The sequence below is a fragment of the Mercenaria mercenaria genome, chromosome 4, assembly GCF_021730395.1.
Source record: "Mercenaria mercenaria strain notata chromosome 4, MADL_Memer_1, whole genome shotgun sequence".
In the NCBI taxonomy this organism is placed as follows: Eukaryota; Metazoa; Mollusca; class Bivalvia; order Venerida; family Veneridae; genus Mercenaria; species Mercenaria mercenaria.
This window is the reverse complement of record NC_069364.1, coordinates 64,507,937-64,522,931: the sequence shown is the minus strand read 5'-3', so window position 1 is coordinate 64,522,931 and position 14,995 is coordinate 64,507,937. Positions and strand designations below refer to the sequence as shown.

Below are 14,995 nucleotides of genomic sequence, written 5' to 3'. Positions count from 1 at the left end.
TTTTTATTTCCTGATACACTTTGAAGTTAAATGGAAGCAAGAAGCCTTTACCCTATTACACTTTTAATTATACTATTGTATTGTTTATAAAGTCACTAATACCTACATATGTGATAATAAATTGTCATGTTTTGGAAAATGTAATTTATTTGCATCTAAAGTAAAAGAAATTGAAAAAATAGTGATTTTCACTATATGTTCAATATAAGTGATGGTGATACTTTTTAAACGCAGTTGGAAGCAAGAAGATGTTAAGTTAGAATAAATATTTTCACATCAAATTGAAGAGAAGAAATTGATGTATACTGTCATATCTGGTAAAATATTCACAAACCAAAACACATATTTGAAATTAATCATTGAAAATAAATTTCCTATATAATCTATTGCTCAAAGTTATATCAGCGGAGAAACCAATATTGATTATCGGTTAATTTTCAAGTGGGACAACCAACTGCGATAAGCCAGTCAAATATAATAAAAGCTGGGGATGAGTATAAAACGTATGTATCACTTTCTTGTCTTTTTCTCGGCCATGATAAAATTTCAAACTTCGTGCAGTATAACACGTAGGTATCAATTTTTTGTCTTTTTCTCGGCCATGATAAAATTTCAAACTTCGTGCAGTTTAAAACGTATGTATCACTTTCTTGTCTGTTTCTCCTCCAAGATAAAATTTTAAACTTCGTGCAGTATAAAACACTTGTCGTAGAGATTTTACACTGCTGATTTTCAATGGAAGTGTTTCATAAAGTACCCTTAATTTTACATTATTAGGAATTCTTATTTCATACCATGTTGTTTAGTTTTTATCCATTTGCAGCGCCTTTATGGTTGAAAACAATATCAAATTCAGAAACGGCCAATGTGATCAGCGAGTACTGAGACTGGTCACACTGCCTAGGTAATTCATTAGAAATGTTTTTAACATGTTAACTGTTTACGATGGAACATAAGAAGCCTTTATTTTGTTTTGAAGAAGAAAATGACAGAAAAGGTCACTTTGACACGATATTATGTTAATAGTGTGAGAGAACATTCGTATTTACTTGAACATTACCGCAGTTGTTTAAAGTTCGAATTTAAAAGGTTATTTTTTGGGACGAAGTGAAATAAGTACTTAAGCAATTTAATTGCTTTAGCCAAGGCATTCGACAAACACGACAACTTCCTTATTTGAACAGTAAAACTCATGTTATAATTGAGCCGCGCCATGAGAAAATTAACATAGTGGGTTTGCGACCAGCATGGATCCAGACTAGCCTGCGCATCCGCGCAGTCTGGTCAGGATCCATGCTGTTCGCTTTCAAAGCATATAGCATTTAGAGAAACTGTTAGCGAATAGAATGGACCCTGACCAGACTGCACGGATGCGCAGGCTGGTCTGGATCCATGCTGGTCGCAAACCCACTATGCTGGTTTTCCCATGGCACGGCTCATATATTGTTTATTCCTATGGTGGCTAGTTTTTGCCGTGTCGTTTTTCCATCAAGTGCAGTAAACGTAAGTCGATTGAGTAATTGTGCAGAAAGATTTTACACTGCTGATTTATATCCATGTCAGTTCTCCGCAGTGAAAATGGCAATGCACCTACATTTTAAACTTCGTCTTTGTCCTACATTTTAAACTTTGTGCAGTATAAAAAGTAGATATATCCGATGTCAGTTCTCCGCAGTGAAAATGGCAATGCACCTACATTTTAAACTTCGTCCTTGTCCTACATTTTAAACTTTGTGCAGTTTAAAAAGTAGATATATCCGATGTCAGTTCTCCGCAGTGAAAATGGCAATGCACCTACATTTTAAACTTCGTCCTTGTCCTACATTTTAAACTTTGTGCAGTATAAAAAGTAGATATATGTCGAGTGGAGACTTTACACTGCTGAGTTACAATGGAAGTGTTTAATGTAGTACCCTTAATTTTGCAGACTATTTTGACACTATTAGGAATATTTATTTCATACCATATTGTTTTGTTTTTCATCCATTTTCAGCGAATAAAACAGAGTTTTAAGGGAGCCAAAGGACCAGAAAAATGTCATTGGTTGTTCGGAAGCTTTGTTTTTGTAAGTAGCCTTTCTTGTTTAAAAGTAGAAATTGACAGAAAAGGTCACGTTGGCTTGATATAATGTTTATAGTGTAATTAGATGTACATGACCGCTTTTTTTTTTATTTACAATTTAAATCTAAAAGGTTAATTTTTGGGACGAAGGGAAAGAAGTACATACGCAATTTGACTGGTTTAGCCAAGATATTCTCATGATTTTTGTATTCGTGTTTATTTGACAAACACATCAAGAATTAGACCCATGTTACAGTTCATTTCTATGGTGGTTGATTTCTGCCATTTCGTGTTTCCGTCACACAAAAGCTTGCTTGCAGTAACTAAGTTTCAAAGCCCTTTTTCAAGAGTTTCTCTTTTTAACACTTTGAATACTGTCACATTGTTTGATGTAGAGATTTAGAGACTGAAGAAATGATACGGACATATCTTTTACTGCCAATCACGTTTTCGTGACTAGTGTGCGTGTGTGTGTGCGTGCGTACGTGCGTACGTGCGTTTTTTTTTTTTTTTTTTTTTCAAATTGAAATGTGCACGCGTTTTTTTTTTACATAATTTCAGAAAACCAGACCAAAATACTGATGCTTAAGGTACTTTTAATGGATGTAGATCATAATATATAATCAAACTTTATTTAAACCATTATACACTCCTGTTTCAGTTTCCTGCTGAAAATCACAAACGATTGATGTATCTTGTTGAAATGGCTAACACCTACGGGAGTGAACAAGGATATGTTTTACTCTGGGGCATGTTTAAGAAGCCAATTGTTGTGCCCTGTAGTCCAAAAGTGACAGCGAAAATATGCAAAAGCAATGGTAAGGTGTTGGCTTTGATCAATTGGGATTTTTTTATGAAAGACAGACTTAATCTAAGATTTCACCATTACTTAAAATGTACAGGATATAATCTCTGGTAGATTACAGTAGAATATTGCACAAGATATAATTTGCGCTAGATCTCAATAGAATAAGTTCCATGTATGTTATTACAACGTACCAAATAGTTTATTTCTCTGTCTAAGAGCTTTGATAAACGTATAACCTTATTTCTTGACAAAAATCATTTTCTCGGCATTTGTCCGGATGCATCGGATGTTTGATTCCTTAAAAGGTTTTTTCTCTCTACATTTTGCCTGGTTGGACTTCCTCAATTTTGTTAAAGGCTTTATAGATTATAAGGTCCTCCCAGCCCAAGTTCCGCTCCCTCCGCAGAGCGACGAAAATCACGATCGATCTCTCTACGGTAACATGCGATATACTGAATGAGATATATACTATCGAATTAAAAAATGTGTCATTCCAGCACGTAAACAGAGCGTCTGACTTCAGATTTCAGTTTGGAACAATACGCTTTTTCTTTCTGCATAATAATCTCCCCCATAACTTGTCTGAACCGCAACGTCTTGTACTAATATGGGCACTGTTGTTTTATTCCAAAATCCACCTTTAAATTGATAGTCAATCGACCCCTCTACGGTAACATGCGGTATACCGAATGAGATATTCACTACCGAATGATATGGAATGCCTAAACTGTCTTATGTTGAGAATGACTGATATACCTGGTTAAGTATCGTTCTGTCGAGTCCGAGATACAATATTGAGGGTGGAAATCACAATGTGTCCAGTTATTGAAGTGTTATGTTGTGTGCTGATTATATTTTCTTCAGTCAAGTCAATGTATTGCTGGGTTCTATAGTCATTATGTTCAGTTCTTGGAAAAAAACAAAAAACAGACATGTGATAACAAAATTATTTTCAGTTAAAAAGATGCACTGTGGGGTGTTACATTATTATGTATAGTTTTAATAATGTGCTGTTTGGTGCTAAAAGTCATTATGTTCAACTATGAGAATAAACAGTTGTGAGTGGTACTATCATTATGTTTAGCTGAGAAAGTGTATTATCCACTCCTGGGTGTAATGTTAATTATGTTCAGATGTGAAAAAGAAGTATTAAATGTTACTTTCATTATGTTGTGTGCTGACTATATTTTCTTCAGTCAAGTCAATGTGCTGTTTGGTGTAAAGGTCGTTATATTCAGTTCTTAAAAGAAACAGGTATTTGGTAATAAATTATATTCAGTTAAAATGGTGTGTTGTTCGGTATTACAGTTATCATGTTTGTTGTAAAGGTCGTTATGTTCCATCGTAAACAGTTAACATGTTAAAAACATTTCTAATGAATTACCTAGGCAGTGTGACCAGTCTCAGTACTCGCTGATCACATTGGCCGTTTCTGAATTTGATATTGTTTTCAACCAATGACAATGTCTTAATTAACTGGTAAAACTGGTCTCTTAGCCAAGTTTCTGCATGTGATGCATGCATTGTATATATAGGCAGGGTTATTGCTTTCAGTTGTTTTGAGTTGCAATAGCTTGCATTTCTATGCTTAAGTTGATAGGTCAAAAATTAGTTTGCTCAAATTGTAAATATTCACCTTTGCTTACTATTTTAATAGAACCCAAAGCAAAAGGACTTGGAGGTCCTTATCGGTTCTTACGACCGTGGCTAGGTGAAGGATTGCTTATTGCCAATGGAGAGAAATGGGCGCGAAACAGACGTCTGCTAACTCCCGCCTTCCACTTCGAGATTTTAAAGCCTTACATCAAAGTTTTTAACCAGTCGGCTGATACACTCGTGGTAAATATTTTATTCACTCAAAATTATTTAAAACTCCTATCTATAAATATTACATGTGACATTTTATTTGGCTGAGTAGACGACTGATAAAAATTTCAACATCTATTTCATAATTGTTTTTTATGCCTCCCGCAGGGGGGCAATATCAAAATCGCACTGTCCGAGCATGCGTGCGTCCGTGCGTGCGTGCGTGTAAATTCTTGATCGGGATGTAACTCATAATGGGATTTTAAAATAACTTGGCATAAGTGATCACCATAATGAGACAACATGTCATGAGAAAAATCAAGATCCCTAGGTCCAAGGTCAAAGTCACATTTTGAACAGGGTCATTTTTGTGTCCGGTCTATAACTCTGCTATCCGTGAAGGGATTTTAAAATAACTTAGCATAAATATTATCATAATGAGTCGACGTGTCATGCACAAGACCCAGGCCCCAGGATCCAAGGTCACACTTAGTGGTCACAGTTTAACAGGATTTGTTTCGTTTCCGGCCCATAACTCTGCTAACCATGCAGGGATTTTTTTAGATAACTTTAAAAATTGCACTGTCCGTCCGTGCTTGCGTCCGTGTCAATTATTTTCCGGGCTATAATTCTGTCATCCATAAAGGGATTTTGAAATAACAAGGCATACATGTTCGCCATAATGAGACAACGTGCCATGCGCAAAATTCAGAACTTACCTCTAATGCACAGGCCACACTAAGAGGTTAAAGGATAACATGTTTCTTTTCCGGTCCATAACTTTGCCATAGATGTAGGGATTAAAAGTGACTTGGCATAAATGCTCGGGGACATTTTCAATATTAGTGGCAGCTCTTGCTTCTCTGAATTTTCAGAAAAAACTTACAACAAAAGTTGAAGCTGGCGAAAGATTTGAAGTTTTCCAGAATGTATGTTTATGCACGTTGGAGATCATACTGAAATGTGCATTCTCGTACACTAAGGATGTGCAGAACGCTGGGTATGGTAGTCACATCTTTGATACACGTATTTAATACATATTTTGTTCCATCGCTGAACATAGCTTGAATTCACAGTTCATTAAGTTGGTGTATATGATATTGAAGGCTATATAGGAAGTGAAATGTAAGCTTGAAAAGAGCAGAATGAAAACAAATAAGATGCAAAAACATTAATTCTATATTTTGGTAAAATGGAGGATAAATGCGTTCAGTGCGTAATTACCACATTCCATGTGTATTTTTTGAAAATTTTCATATTAACCTCATTTATAAATGTTCATAATATATTTCAGAGAAACAAATCCATATGTTAAAGCAGTGAACAGATTAACAGACGCCGTAATATACAGATTTATGTAAGTTTCTTATTTCAATTATCTCATTCAAATCTGATATTTTTTAAGATGTCTTATATCAGAGATTAAAGATTGTTTTTACTGGAAAATTGAAAGCAAACAACAAGGTTGGCTTTGTTGCAATTCATTTTTTGTGTTACCCAAATTTTGTTCGTGGCCTACAAGTTTTGTTAGTTGGCTACAACCTGGATAAAAGCGACAGAGGACAATTTATGTGCATTTTTGGTTGCGAGTTTATCCCGCTACCAAAGTTAAGTGTATTTCTGACAATCATGTAACATCTTTATTTGATTCCAAATCACATCCAAAGGATGTTTATGTGCTACACAAAGTAGTCCCATTCATGAACAATGCGGATGAAATATCAATGATTCTAGCAGTTCTTATTCATCCTATATCCATTCACACTGGCCATTTAGATTATATAAGATGTGTCAATGATTAGGCCAGGCAGAGTTTATCTTAGATATTTATAGACTGGCATTTAAAATGAAAATAACTAGCAAAACCCGCAACCACCAGACATCTCAAGGCTTTGATTTTCTTAAGGTTTGAGACCATCGAATATTTTCCTATAGGCTTCCATTGTATAATCATGGCGTTTACGGCATTCCATAAATCGAAATATGTATATCTAGTCACATATCTAGTCACATTCCTTTCAAGAAATATCTTCGTTCCACCTAAATAATGGACGAAAACACATGACTAGTGATACTTTAGTTAAGTAGTTTCCAAATGTATGAGTTAAGTCTCTGCTTACGTCTTTGGCATGGCGGAAGAACACCGTTTGATATTTTAGCCTATTTTTCAATACGCTTCAAATGAAGCAGATATTGTTAGAATGAGTAATGAGATGGAATGCAACAAACAATTTCAGTTTTGAAAAAAAAAATCACTTCTTGTGTTTGTTTACATTGCAGACCAATCAGAATGAACAAACATTACCTTATTCCTTGTTCTTGTTCCCTGTACATTTTTGAATTGATGATCTCTCACTTTAACTTACATAGTATTTAGTTGTTAAACTAATTCTGCAAATTTGTTTACCAGGCACCCGATAACGTTTTTCGATACCGTTTGGAATATATGTCCAGTGGGGCGACAATCCAGGAAAGACTGTGAATTTGTGCACTCCGTGGCGGAAGAAATTATCGACAAACGGAAAGATACGCTGGTAATTTATTTAAAAACGAAAAAGTGACTTGTATGTTTTAAATCTGTATCAAACCTTTCCAGAGCTGATAAGAAGGTCGAGGAAAAGTTACTGAGTGCAATCAGCTTAAAAGCAAAATTTAAAGACAAAATTGACAGTGGTAGCGTTTTTTCTCGGCATTTAAATTTCTCCTGGTGTTTCTACATTGTGTGTATTTTCAACTTTCGGTTAGGTATAGAGACAGATATCAGATTCCGGATGTAATGTTTTACTTAATATCAACATACATGTCTTGTATGTATACAAACATAGTTGAGACTGCCTTGCTGGACATTCTGAAAATTGTCTTTTTTATGTTTGTCGTCTTTTTGACAGGAACAGACCAGAAAACCTACGAGTAGTCGGTACATTGACTTTCTAGACATTCTTCTAACCGCGAGGGATGAGGAGGGCCGGGGACTCTCAAGACTGGAAATCCGAAACGAAGTTGACACGTTTTTGTTTGAAGGTGATCTGTTTTATGAAGTAATTTTACATTGATGATGGCCACTCAAGGAGGACTTATTAGATACATATGGCTCAGAAAGTCGCTGGTTTGAATCCTTCTTGTGTCCCAACCTCATTTACTAATTTGAAAATAGTTTCCGAAGATGAAAACAGACGAGTTTAAAGCTTTTGCAGTCAATCTAAAATTATCAGCTGAAATTAACACTGCTATATGTTTTGTATATGTTATTTTGTGCATGTTTAAGAAATGATCAAAAATGTGTCATTGCACTCTTATTTTTCAGGTCATGACACAACAGCTAGTGCCATATCATGGATCCTGTATTCATTAGCGGAAAATCCCGAATGTCAGCGGAAATGTCAGGCGGAGATTGACGAAGTACTCGATGGTAGGGAAACCGATGATTTAGAATGGTATGATGCGCAGCATTGTGGATATTTATTTACCCCATGATCCCATTTTTCACTTTAAATCTTTATTAGATTCTCATACAAAGAAGGCACTGGTCGCAAACAAACTGTTGTAATGTTAGGAGAAAATTGTTTTGGAAAACCATTGATAAAATTGTCCACAAGATATGAAATTCAATGCAACAGAGTCACTATAAAGCATGTTGTTTCATGTACAGTCTATTTACGAAAAAATAAGTAGTTCATTACTTTAAGTCCATCTCAATTTACAAATTCTCTAATAATAACAAGCTGCCATCTAAACTTTTGACAGGTCAGATTTAAATCAATTGGAGTACCTCACAATGTGTATCAAAGAAGGTATGCGATTACACGCTCCTGTGACAGGTGTGAGCCGGGAAATAGAACAAGATTTTGATCTTGGCGGCAGAGTCGCCCCCAAAGGAACACTTTTCTTTATTAATATTTGGGTATTAAATCATATGGAGAATGTATGGGGTCCAGATCACATGGAATTCAAACCAGAACGATTCTCAAAAGAAAATATCAACCAGATTGACCATTTCCAGTATGTGCCGTTTTCAGCAGGACCAAGGTCGGTACACATATTTATTGTGTGAAATTCGCTGCAAGATATTGTTTTAAGTCTAACAGAAATGTACTTTTTAAGCCACTTCCAGCAAACTGTAAACTCGGTTTATTTGAGGAGAACCAAAGTTTGCATTTAGTACTTGCCAAACCTTTTCATACACTGATTTATAAATGAACATTGCAGATATATGCTACTCACCAAGTAATTTTGTTTAAGTATACGTTCCACACTGCCAGTGGAATATCAATAAGATTAAAGGTACGGCTGTTCGTTCCGTTTTGAAGCTACGTTTATTTGATCCTAACTGCCAGTGAACGGATAAGAAAGTTCAAGCTACGGTTATTCGTTCCGTTTTGCCATCGAACGAATCAAGTTAAAACCGGTTATTCGTATAGTTCTGGCCCGCCCGCTTAGCTCAGTAGGGATGGTGTCGGTCTACGGATCGCTGATCCTCGGGCGGGGCATATGTTCTTCATGACGACTTTTGTGTCTGAAATCATTCGTCCTCTATCTCTGATTCATGTGGTGGAGTTGACAGTTACTTGCGGAGAAGAGGTTTGTACTGGTAAAGAATCCAGCAACACTGGTTAGGTTAACTGACCGCCGTTACATGACTGAAATACTGTTCAAAAACGGCGTTAAACTCAAAACAAACAAACAAATCGTATAGTTCTTTCAACAAACGAATCGTTAAGGTCAAAGTAACGGTTATTCTCTGTAAACTTTTATAACTTTCCGATATTTTTCAGGAACTGTATTGGACAGAACTTTGCAATGAATGAAGAAAAGGTTGTACTTTCAAAGTTATTGAGAAAGTAAGTCTAGCATTTATTCTAACAATAGTCATACAGCAGACGCAAATCTCCGATTGCGTGCATTGTATTTGATTTTGAAAATTAATTGGTACCGCAATTTAACGATGCAGACTGTGACATATGCGCATTTACTTGTATCGCATGTAATGGGCCTCCGTGGTCGAGCGATACTTTCAATTATTTGCCCCTAACCTAATGTGGATTCAAGCCTTTCTCGGTTCGAGCCTCAGCCGGAGTGTTAATTCTTCATGTCAGAAAGCAATCCAGCTGACTTACGGAAGATCGGTTGTTCTACCCAGGTACCTGTCCGTCCGTGACGAAATAATGCACGGAGGGGCACCAGGGATTTTTCTCCAGCATCAAATGCTGTCCGTCCGTGACGAAATAATGCACGGAGGGGCAGCAGGGATTTTTCTCCAGCATCAAAGGCTATCCGTCCGTGACGAAATAATGCACGGAGGTGCATCAGGGATTTTTCTCCAGCATCAAAGGTTGTCCGTCCGTGACGAAATAATACACGGAGGGGCACCAGGGATTTTTCTCCAGCATCAAAGGCTGTCCGTCCGTGACGAAATAATGCACGGAGGGTCACCAGGGATTTTTCCCCAGCATCAAAGGCTGTCCGTCCGTGACGAAATAATGCACGGAGGGGCACCAGGGATTTTTCTCCAGCATCAAAGGCTGGAAAGTTGCCGTATGACCTTTAGTTGTTTCAGTGCGACCGTAATGTCTTAGTGTAACATTATATCTGATAGTGAATCAATAGTGTTAATTTCAACCTTTCGATGAAACCCAGCTTTAAATTAAATCTACATCACAGCTTTTCTTTAAATCTGACGGTGTATTTCAGTTTTATATTATATGTATCACGGTTTTACATATAATCTGATGATGACTCTCAGTCCAAGTTGATATAAAGTCTGATGATGTATTTCAGTTTGACATTAGATCTGATGGTATATGTTAAACTTGACATTATCTAATGGTATATTTCAGTTTGACATTTAGACTGGATCCAGACCATGAAGTAGTAAAAAACATTTCGGGCGTCATGAGAACAAAAGACGGAATGTTCATGTTTGCTGAGAAACGGAAATGCTGAAACGACAGTGAAACTTGCGACCAAAATTGCCGAACCAAACATAGATTGACACAGTTTAAAAATGTTTTACTGAAACATACCGATTTCGAAGTTTTTAGTCAGTAACTCCAAACTCACTGAATGTTACTTTGTTGTATACCACAGGAAAATTACAAACTACAAACTATTTTTGTGCATTGGTTATTATTGTAATAATTTATTGTATTATAAATGGTATTTAAAGTATACACATCTATGTATACATGTTAAGTATATATGAAATATTTTCAAATTTTTGTAACTTCAAAACATAACAAAAAGCAAGAAAAAGAACAACAACAACAAGCAAACAAACAAACAAAGCTTTTAAACTGAAGGTGTAAACATGTGATTTTTTTTGTGTTATTTGTATAATTTAATAAAGAAATAATTTCCATAGCAAAGGAGTGTACGTTGGGCGTAATAATTTCACGAGGACTGCGCCCTCGTGAAATTATTTGTACGACGTATTGCCGCCCGAGCTTTTAAATAGTATTAAAACACGGTTTCGCTATTCTAATATGCCCCTAATCTAAAACAATAGATAAAATATAGAACCGTTCTTTCTTTGTCGCATCAAAAGCTTTGACGTCACCGCACGTTAACGAGACGTTATTCTAGGGTAAGATTGTTTTAATGTGGGAGAATTTGTGTCATTTGCATTATTCTGTTAATTACTCCTAAGAGTTATTCGTCGGTGTGGGCGAATTTATGTTATTTGCATCGTTCTGTTAATTACTGCTAAGAGAAATTTGTTGGCCTCCGCGTCGGCTTCCCGGTTTGGTTAAGTTTTTGAACGTAAGCTGGTATTTCAGTAACTACTTGTGGGAATAGATTAAAATGTCACACACTAGTCTCGTTCACTGTGATGATCTGACATGCAGTACAAAGGTTCAATAACTCTACTTCGAACATTTACAAAATTAGGCACATTTTTCGACTTTAGCAATTTTTGGTTAAGATTAAGTAATTCCTCGGCGACGGCGTCCCGATTATGTAATCTGGTATCTCAGTACCCACTAATGGAAATAGATTGAAACTTGTCCATTGTGAAAAACATGTTTTATTCAGGTCCCATAACTCTGTTTTGCCTTTTTTACAAATTCTTGCCCCTTTTTCGCTTTTATTTCCATTCATTTGATAGGTTGTTGAATTGTCGAACATTGCTGTCCTCTGCCAGCTAATATGGTAAAGCGTCTGGGTTTAACTTTGATTAAGAAATAATTTAAAGCAAAAGAGTGCTTTCAGTGAACACTATTTATGCACGATTGGTGGTTAAACGTCGGGCGTAATAATTTCACGAGAGCGTAGCCCAATTAAAATTATTTGTACGACGTATTACCACCCGATTGTATAAATAGTGTTAAAACACGGATTTGCTATTTTTTTTCGATTCTAATATGCCGTTAATCTAAACCAGTAGATAAAATAAAGAAGCTCTCATTCTTGGTCGCAACAAAAACTTTGACGTCACCGCACATTAATGTGACGTCATTCTAGCGTTAGAGAGTTTTAACAGACAAGCATATTAGAATGATATGGAAATAATGTATTGTTTTGAATAAAATAAGATTTATGTGAGTTAGCATAAAATGTACCGAGTGTCTCCTATGATTCGATATATGAGTGGCAATGTACTTTATAATGTGCTCTTTATATTTTTATGCCCCTCTTCGAAAAAGGAGAGCATATTGTTTTGCAGATGTCGGTCGGTCGGTCTGTCGGTATGTAGACCAATTGGTTTCCGGATGATAACTCAGGAACGCTTTAGCCTAGTTTCATGAAAGTTTATAGGGAGGTTGGTCATGGCCAGCAAATGACCCCTATTGATTTTGAGGTCAGTCGGTCAAAGGTCAAGGTAACAATGACCTGGAACAATTAAACGGTTTCCGGATGAAAACACAATAACGCTTGGGCCTAGGATCATGGAAGTTGATAAGGAGATTGATCGTGTCCAGCAACATAGGCGTAACCAGGATTTTTCGGAGGGGGGTGCGAGTTGACAAAGGGGGTAGGTGTGGGAGGGGGTAACCCCCTCCCGCAGGTGGGGGTATGGGGGGCCTCCCCCAGAAATTTTTTTAATTAAGAAGTAATTTCGTGCGATTTGGCGTGTATTTGAAAGTTTACTGATGGGTAGGTATGTGACTCATTTTTCGCTTTTTTTCTGTGAATAGTACATAATGTCTTTTAAGTTCAGATCAGTAAGTTAAGATAATGATAATAATACAAAAGTAATATCAAGAAAGACACACTATTTAAAAAAAAATATTTGACAGATGTGATGTGCATAGAATAAGGTCATTGTTGTTTATGAAACAAAGTTTACATCGTACCATCTATTAGAAATTAATGTAAACTTAAACTGTTATTTTTATATATTTCACTCCACTATTGTGAACAGGTATAAAGCTATACATAATCATTTTTGCATAAAAGTAATCCTCTGGGTTTTCTAAAAATCATATAATAAGATACAAAGAATAATTACATGTATATGTATACACAGCTTAGAATATTTGGCAAGTAATGCCTAGTTTACATTTGCCTGCGATGTGTCTTCGGAGCCCGTAGACTGCCCGTATCCTCCTTTCCGTGCAGGAGGCGGCAGAACAATTTTTGTTCACGGGCTCCGCAGCCTCTACGATTTTGCTTAGTGAAAAGTTATACAAATTAGAAAATTCGAAAGCCCGTAACTCGTAGACGTGTTGCAGATGGCATTGCAAATCCCTGCACGGGCATCTTTAGGAGGCCTTGCGCTGATCGTGCAGCCAACGCGCGATTTTTTCGTGGATTATGTTGCCCAAACGAAATCGTACGGAGATTGTAGACTCGTGGGACCTTTGCACGGCCCTCGCACAGCCGCAAGGTTGTCGCTTGCTGCCCGTGCGGTACCCATGAAAACGCACGAATACTAAGCAATCATCGTTCGGCAACCCTACAGCGGCCACATCATCCACATTTTTCAGATGGTTATATATAAATGGCCATCTCCGACATGTTTTCATTATTTGTCGGAGGAATGATAGTTTTCCTAAGACTCAGAGCGGCATACCTGCGGTTGCAGTTGAGGCAGGTCAGGAGAAGAGCAGATGATTACAAGCCTGGTCGTTCTTGATGAGCAGCAGGCCCGACAGAGGCACAGGAAGAGGACGGTATGCGTGAAACCCTTGCTGCTGAGACAGGCCACCCTCGGACACTTGGACACCCTGATGCAGGAGTTGATGCCGGAATCCTATGGGGACTTCTAAGCTTACCTCATAATCGAGCCTACCATGTTTCGGGAGATGGTAGACAGACTGACCCCCAGAATTTCTAAGCACGTAGACTGCCGTCCAGGCTTTTACCTTGTATCTTCTCCGCGCAGCCTCTTCATGCACGGAAGAAGTACAAGCTTCGTACGATTTCCATACATAGAACCAGTACAAAAATGGCACGATGCTTGTATATAATGAGAACACATACGCCGTAGCCCATAGCCATCTACGATGCCCAAAAATCCGCAAGGAATTATCGCGCACCGCCCGGTTTAATGTGAATTAGGTATCAGCTATAGAAAGAAAAGAAATAACGCACGACAAAATAAATTTTCTGTTTTAGCAGCTGTACTAGCATGACACTGTATTTTTCTTACAATATATCTACAATTAAAAAATATACTGAAAGGAAAAGCACAGCTGTAAAATTTGATTTCATATGCAGTTCAAGGCATGTAAAAATTACAAAATAACGTCTGTTAGATTTATTTCTCATCAGGTTAGTTGATAGATACATCCAACCTTCTGTAAAATCGCCAGATTCAACATTGAAACGTTAGGTAAAAAGCTGCCGGTGCTCAATCCATTGATTTTTGAGATATAGACGCTAATCAACAGACTTTTTACAAAGGTTACAGCGTCATATTAGTAAATATATGTAAATTGGCGAGCGTAGCGAGCCGAAAAATATCAAAGACTGGGCTTTCAAGGGTATTTTGGTGTAATGAAAAATGCAAGCTTTGCCGAAAAAGGGGGGTGCGATCGCACCCGTCGCACCCCCCCCTGGTTACGCCCTTGAGCAAATGACTCCTATTGATTTTGAGGTCATTAGGTCAAAGGTCAATGTCACAGTGACCTGGAAAGGTTAAACGGTTTTCGGATGGTTTCTCAAGGACGCTTGAGCCTAGGATCATGAAACTTGACAGGGATGTTGGTCACGACCAGCAGATGATTCCTATTGATTTTGAGGTCAGTCGCTCTAAGGTCAAGGTCACATTTACCTGGAACAGTTAAACGGTTTCCAGATGATAACTCAAGAACGCTTGGGCCTAGGATAATGAAAGTTAATAGGGAGATTGATCATGACCAGCAAATGACCCCTGTTGAC

The 14,995-nt window shown here is 37.2% G+C and overlaps 1 protein-coding gene across 2 annotated transcripts; it reads left to right on the top strand.

The window, feature by feature from the left end:
- Window positions 1-1,839: 1,839 nt before the first annotated feature.
- On the top strand, window positions 1,840-12,588 carry LOC123551970 (leukotriene-B4 omega-hydroxylase 3-like). Of its 2 annotated transcripts, none has more exons than XM_045341301.2 (11): window positions 1,840-2,065; window positions 2,723-2,879; window positions 4,527-4,708; window positions 5,551-5,675; window positions 5,970-6,032; window positions 7,086-7,209; window positions 7,564-7,696; window positions 7,980-8,109; window positions 8,420-8,701; window positions 9,448-9,513; window positions 10,510-12,588. In XM_045341301.2, exons 1-11 carry the CDS (start codon window positions 1,892-1,894, stop codon window positions 10,613-10,615), a joined length of 1,542 nt encoding a protein of 513 aa, XP_045197236.2. In that variant the 5' UTR covers window positions 1,840-1,891; the 3' UTR covers window positions 10,616-12,588. The 2 variants fall into 2 exon arrangements, with proteins under 2 accessions (XP_045197236.2, XP_045197237.2); XM_045341302.2 differs by lacking the exon at window positions 1,840-2,065 and adding an exon at window positions 4,066-4,123 and having other exon boundaries at window positions 2,744-2,879.
- The last annotated feature ends 2,407 nt before the right edge of the window (window positions 12,589-14,995 follow it).

Coding starts and splice junctions, on each gene's coding strand:
- LOC123551970 (XM_045341301.2), top strand. CDS start 1,892: ATGGAAGTGTTTAATGTAGTACCCTTAATTTTGCAGACTATTTTGACA. Junction 4,709..5,550: donor AGTCGGCTGATACACTCGTG/GTAAATATTTTA, acceptor CTGAATTTTCAG/AAAAAACTTACAACAAAAGT. Junction 7,697..7,979: donor TGACACGTTTTTGTTTGAAG/GTGATCTGTTTT, acceptor CTTATTTTTCAG/GTCATGACACAACAGCTAGT.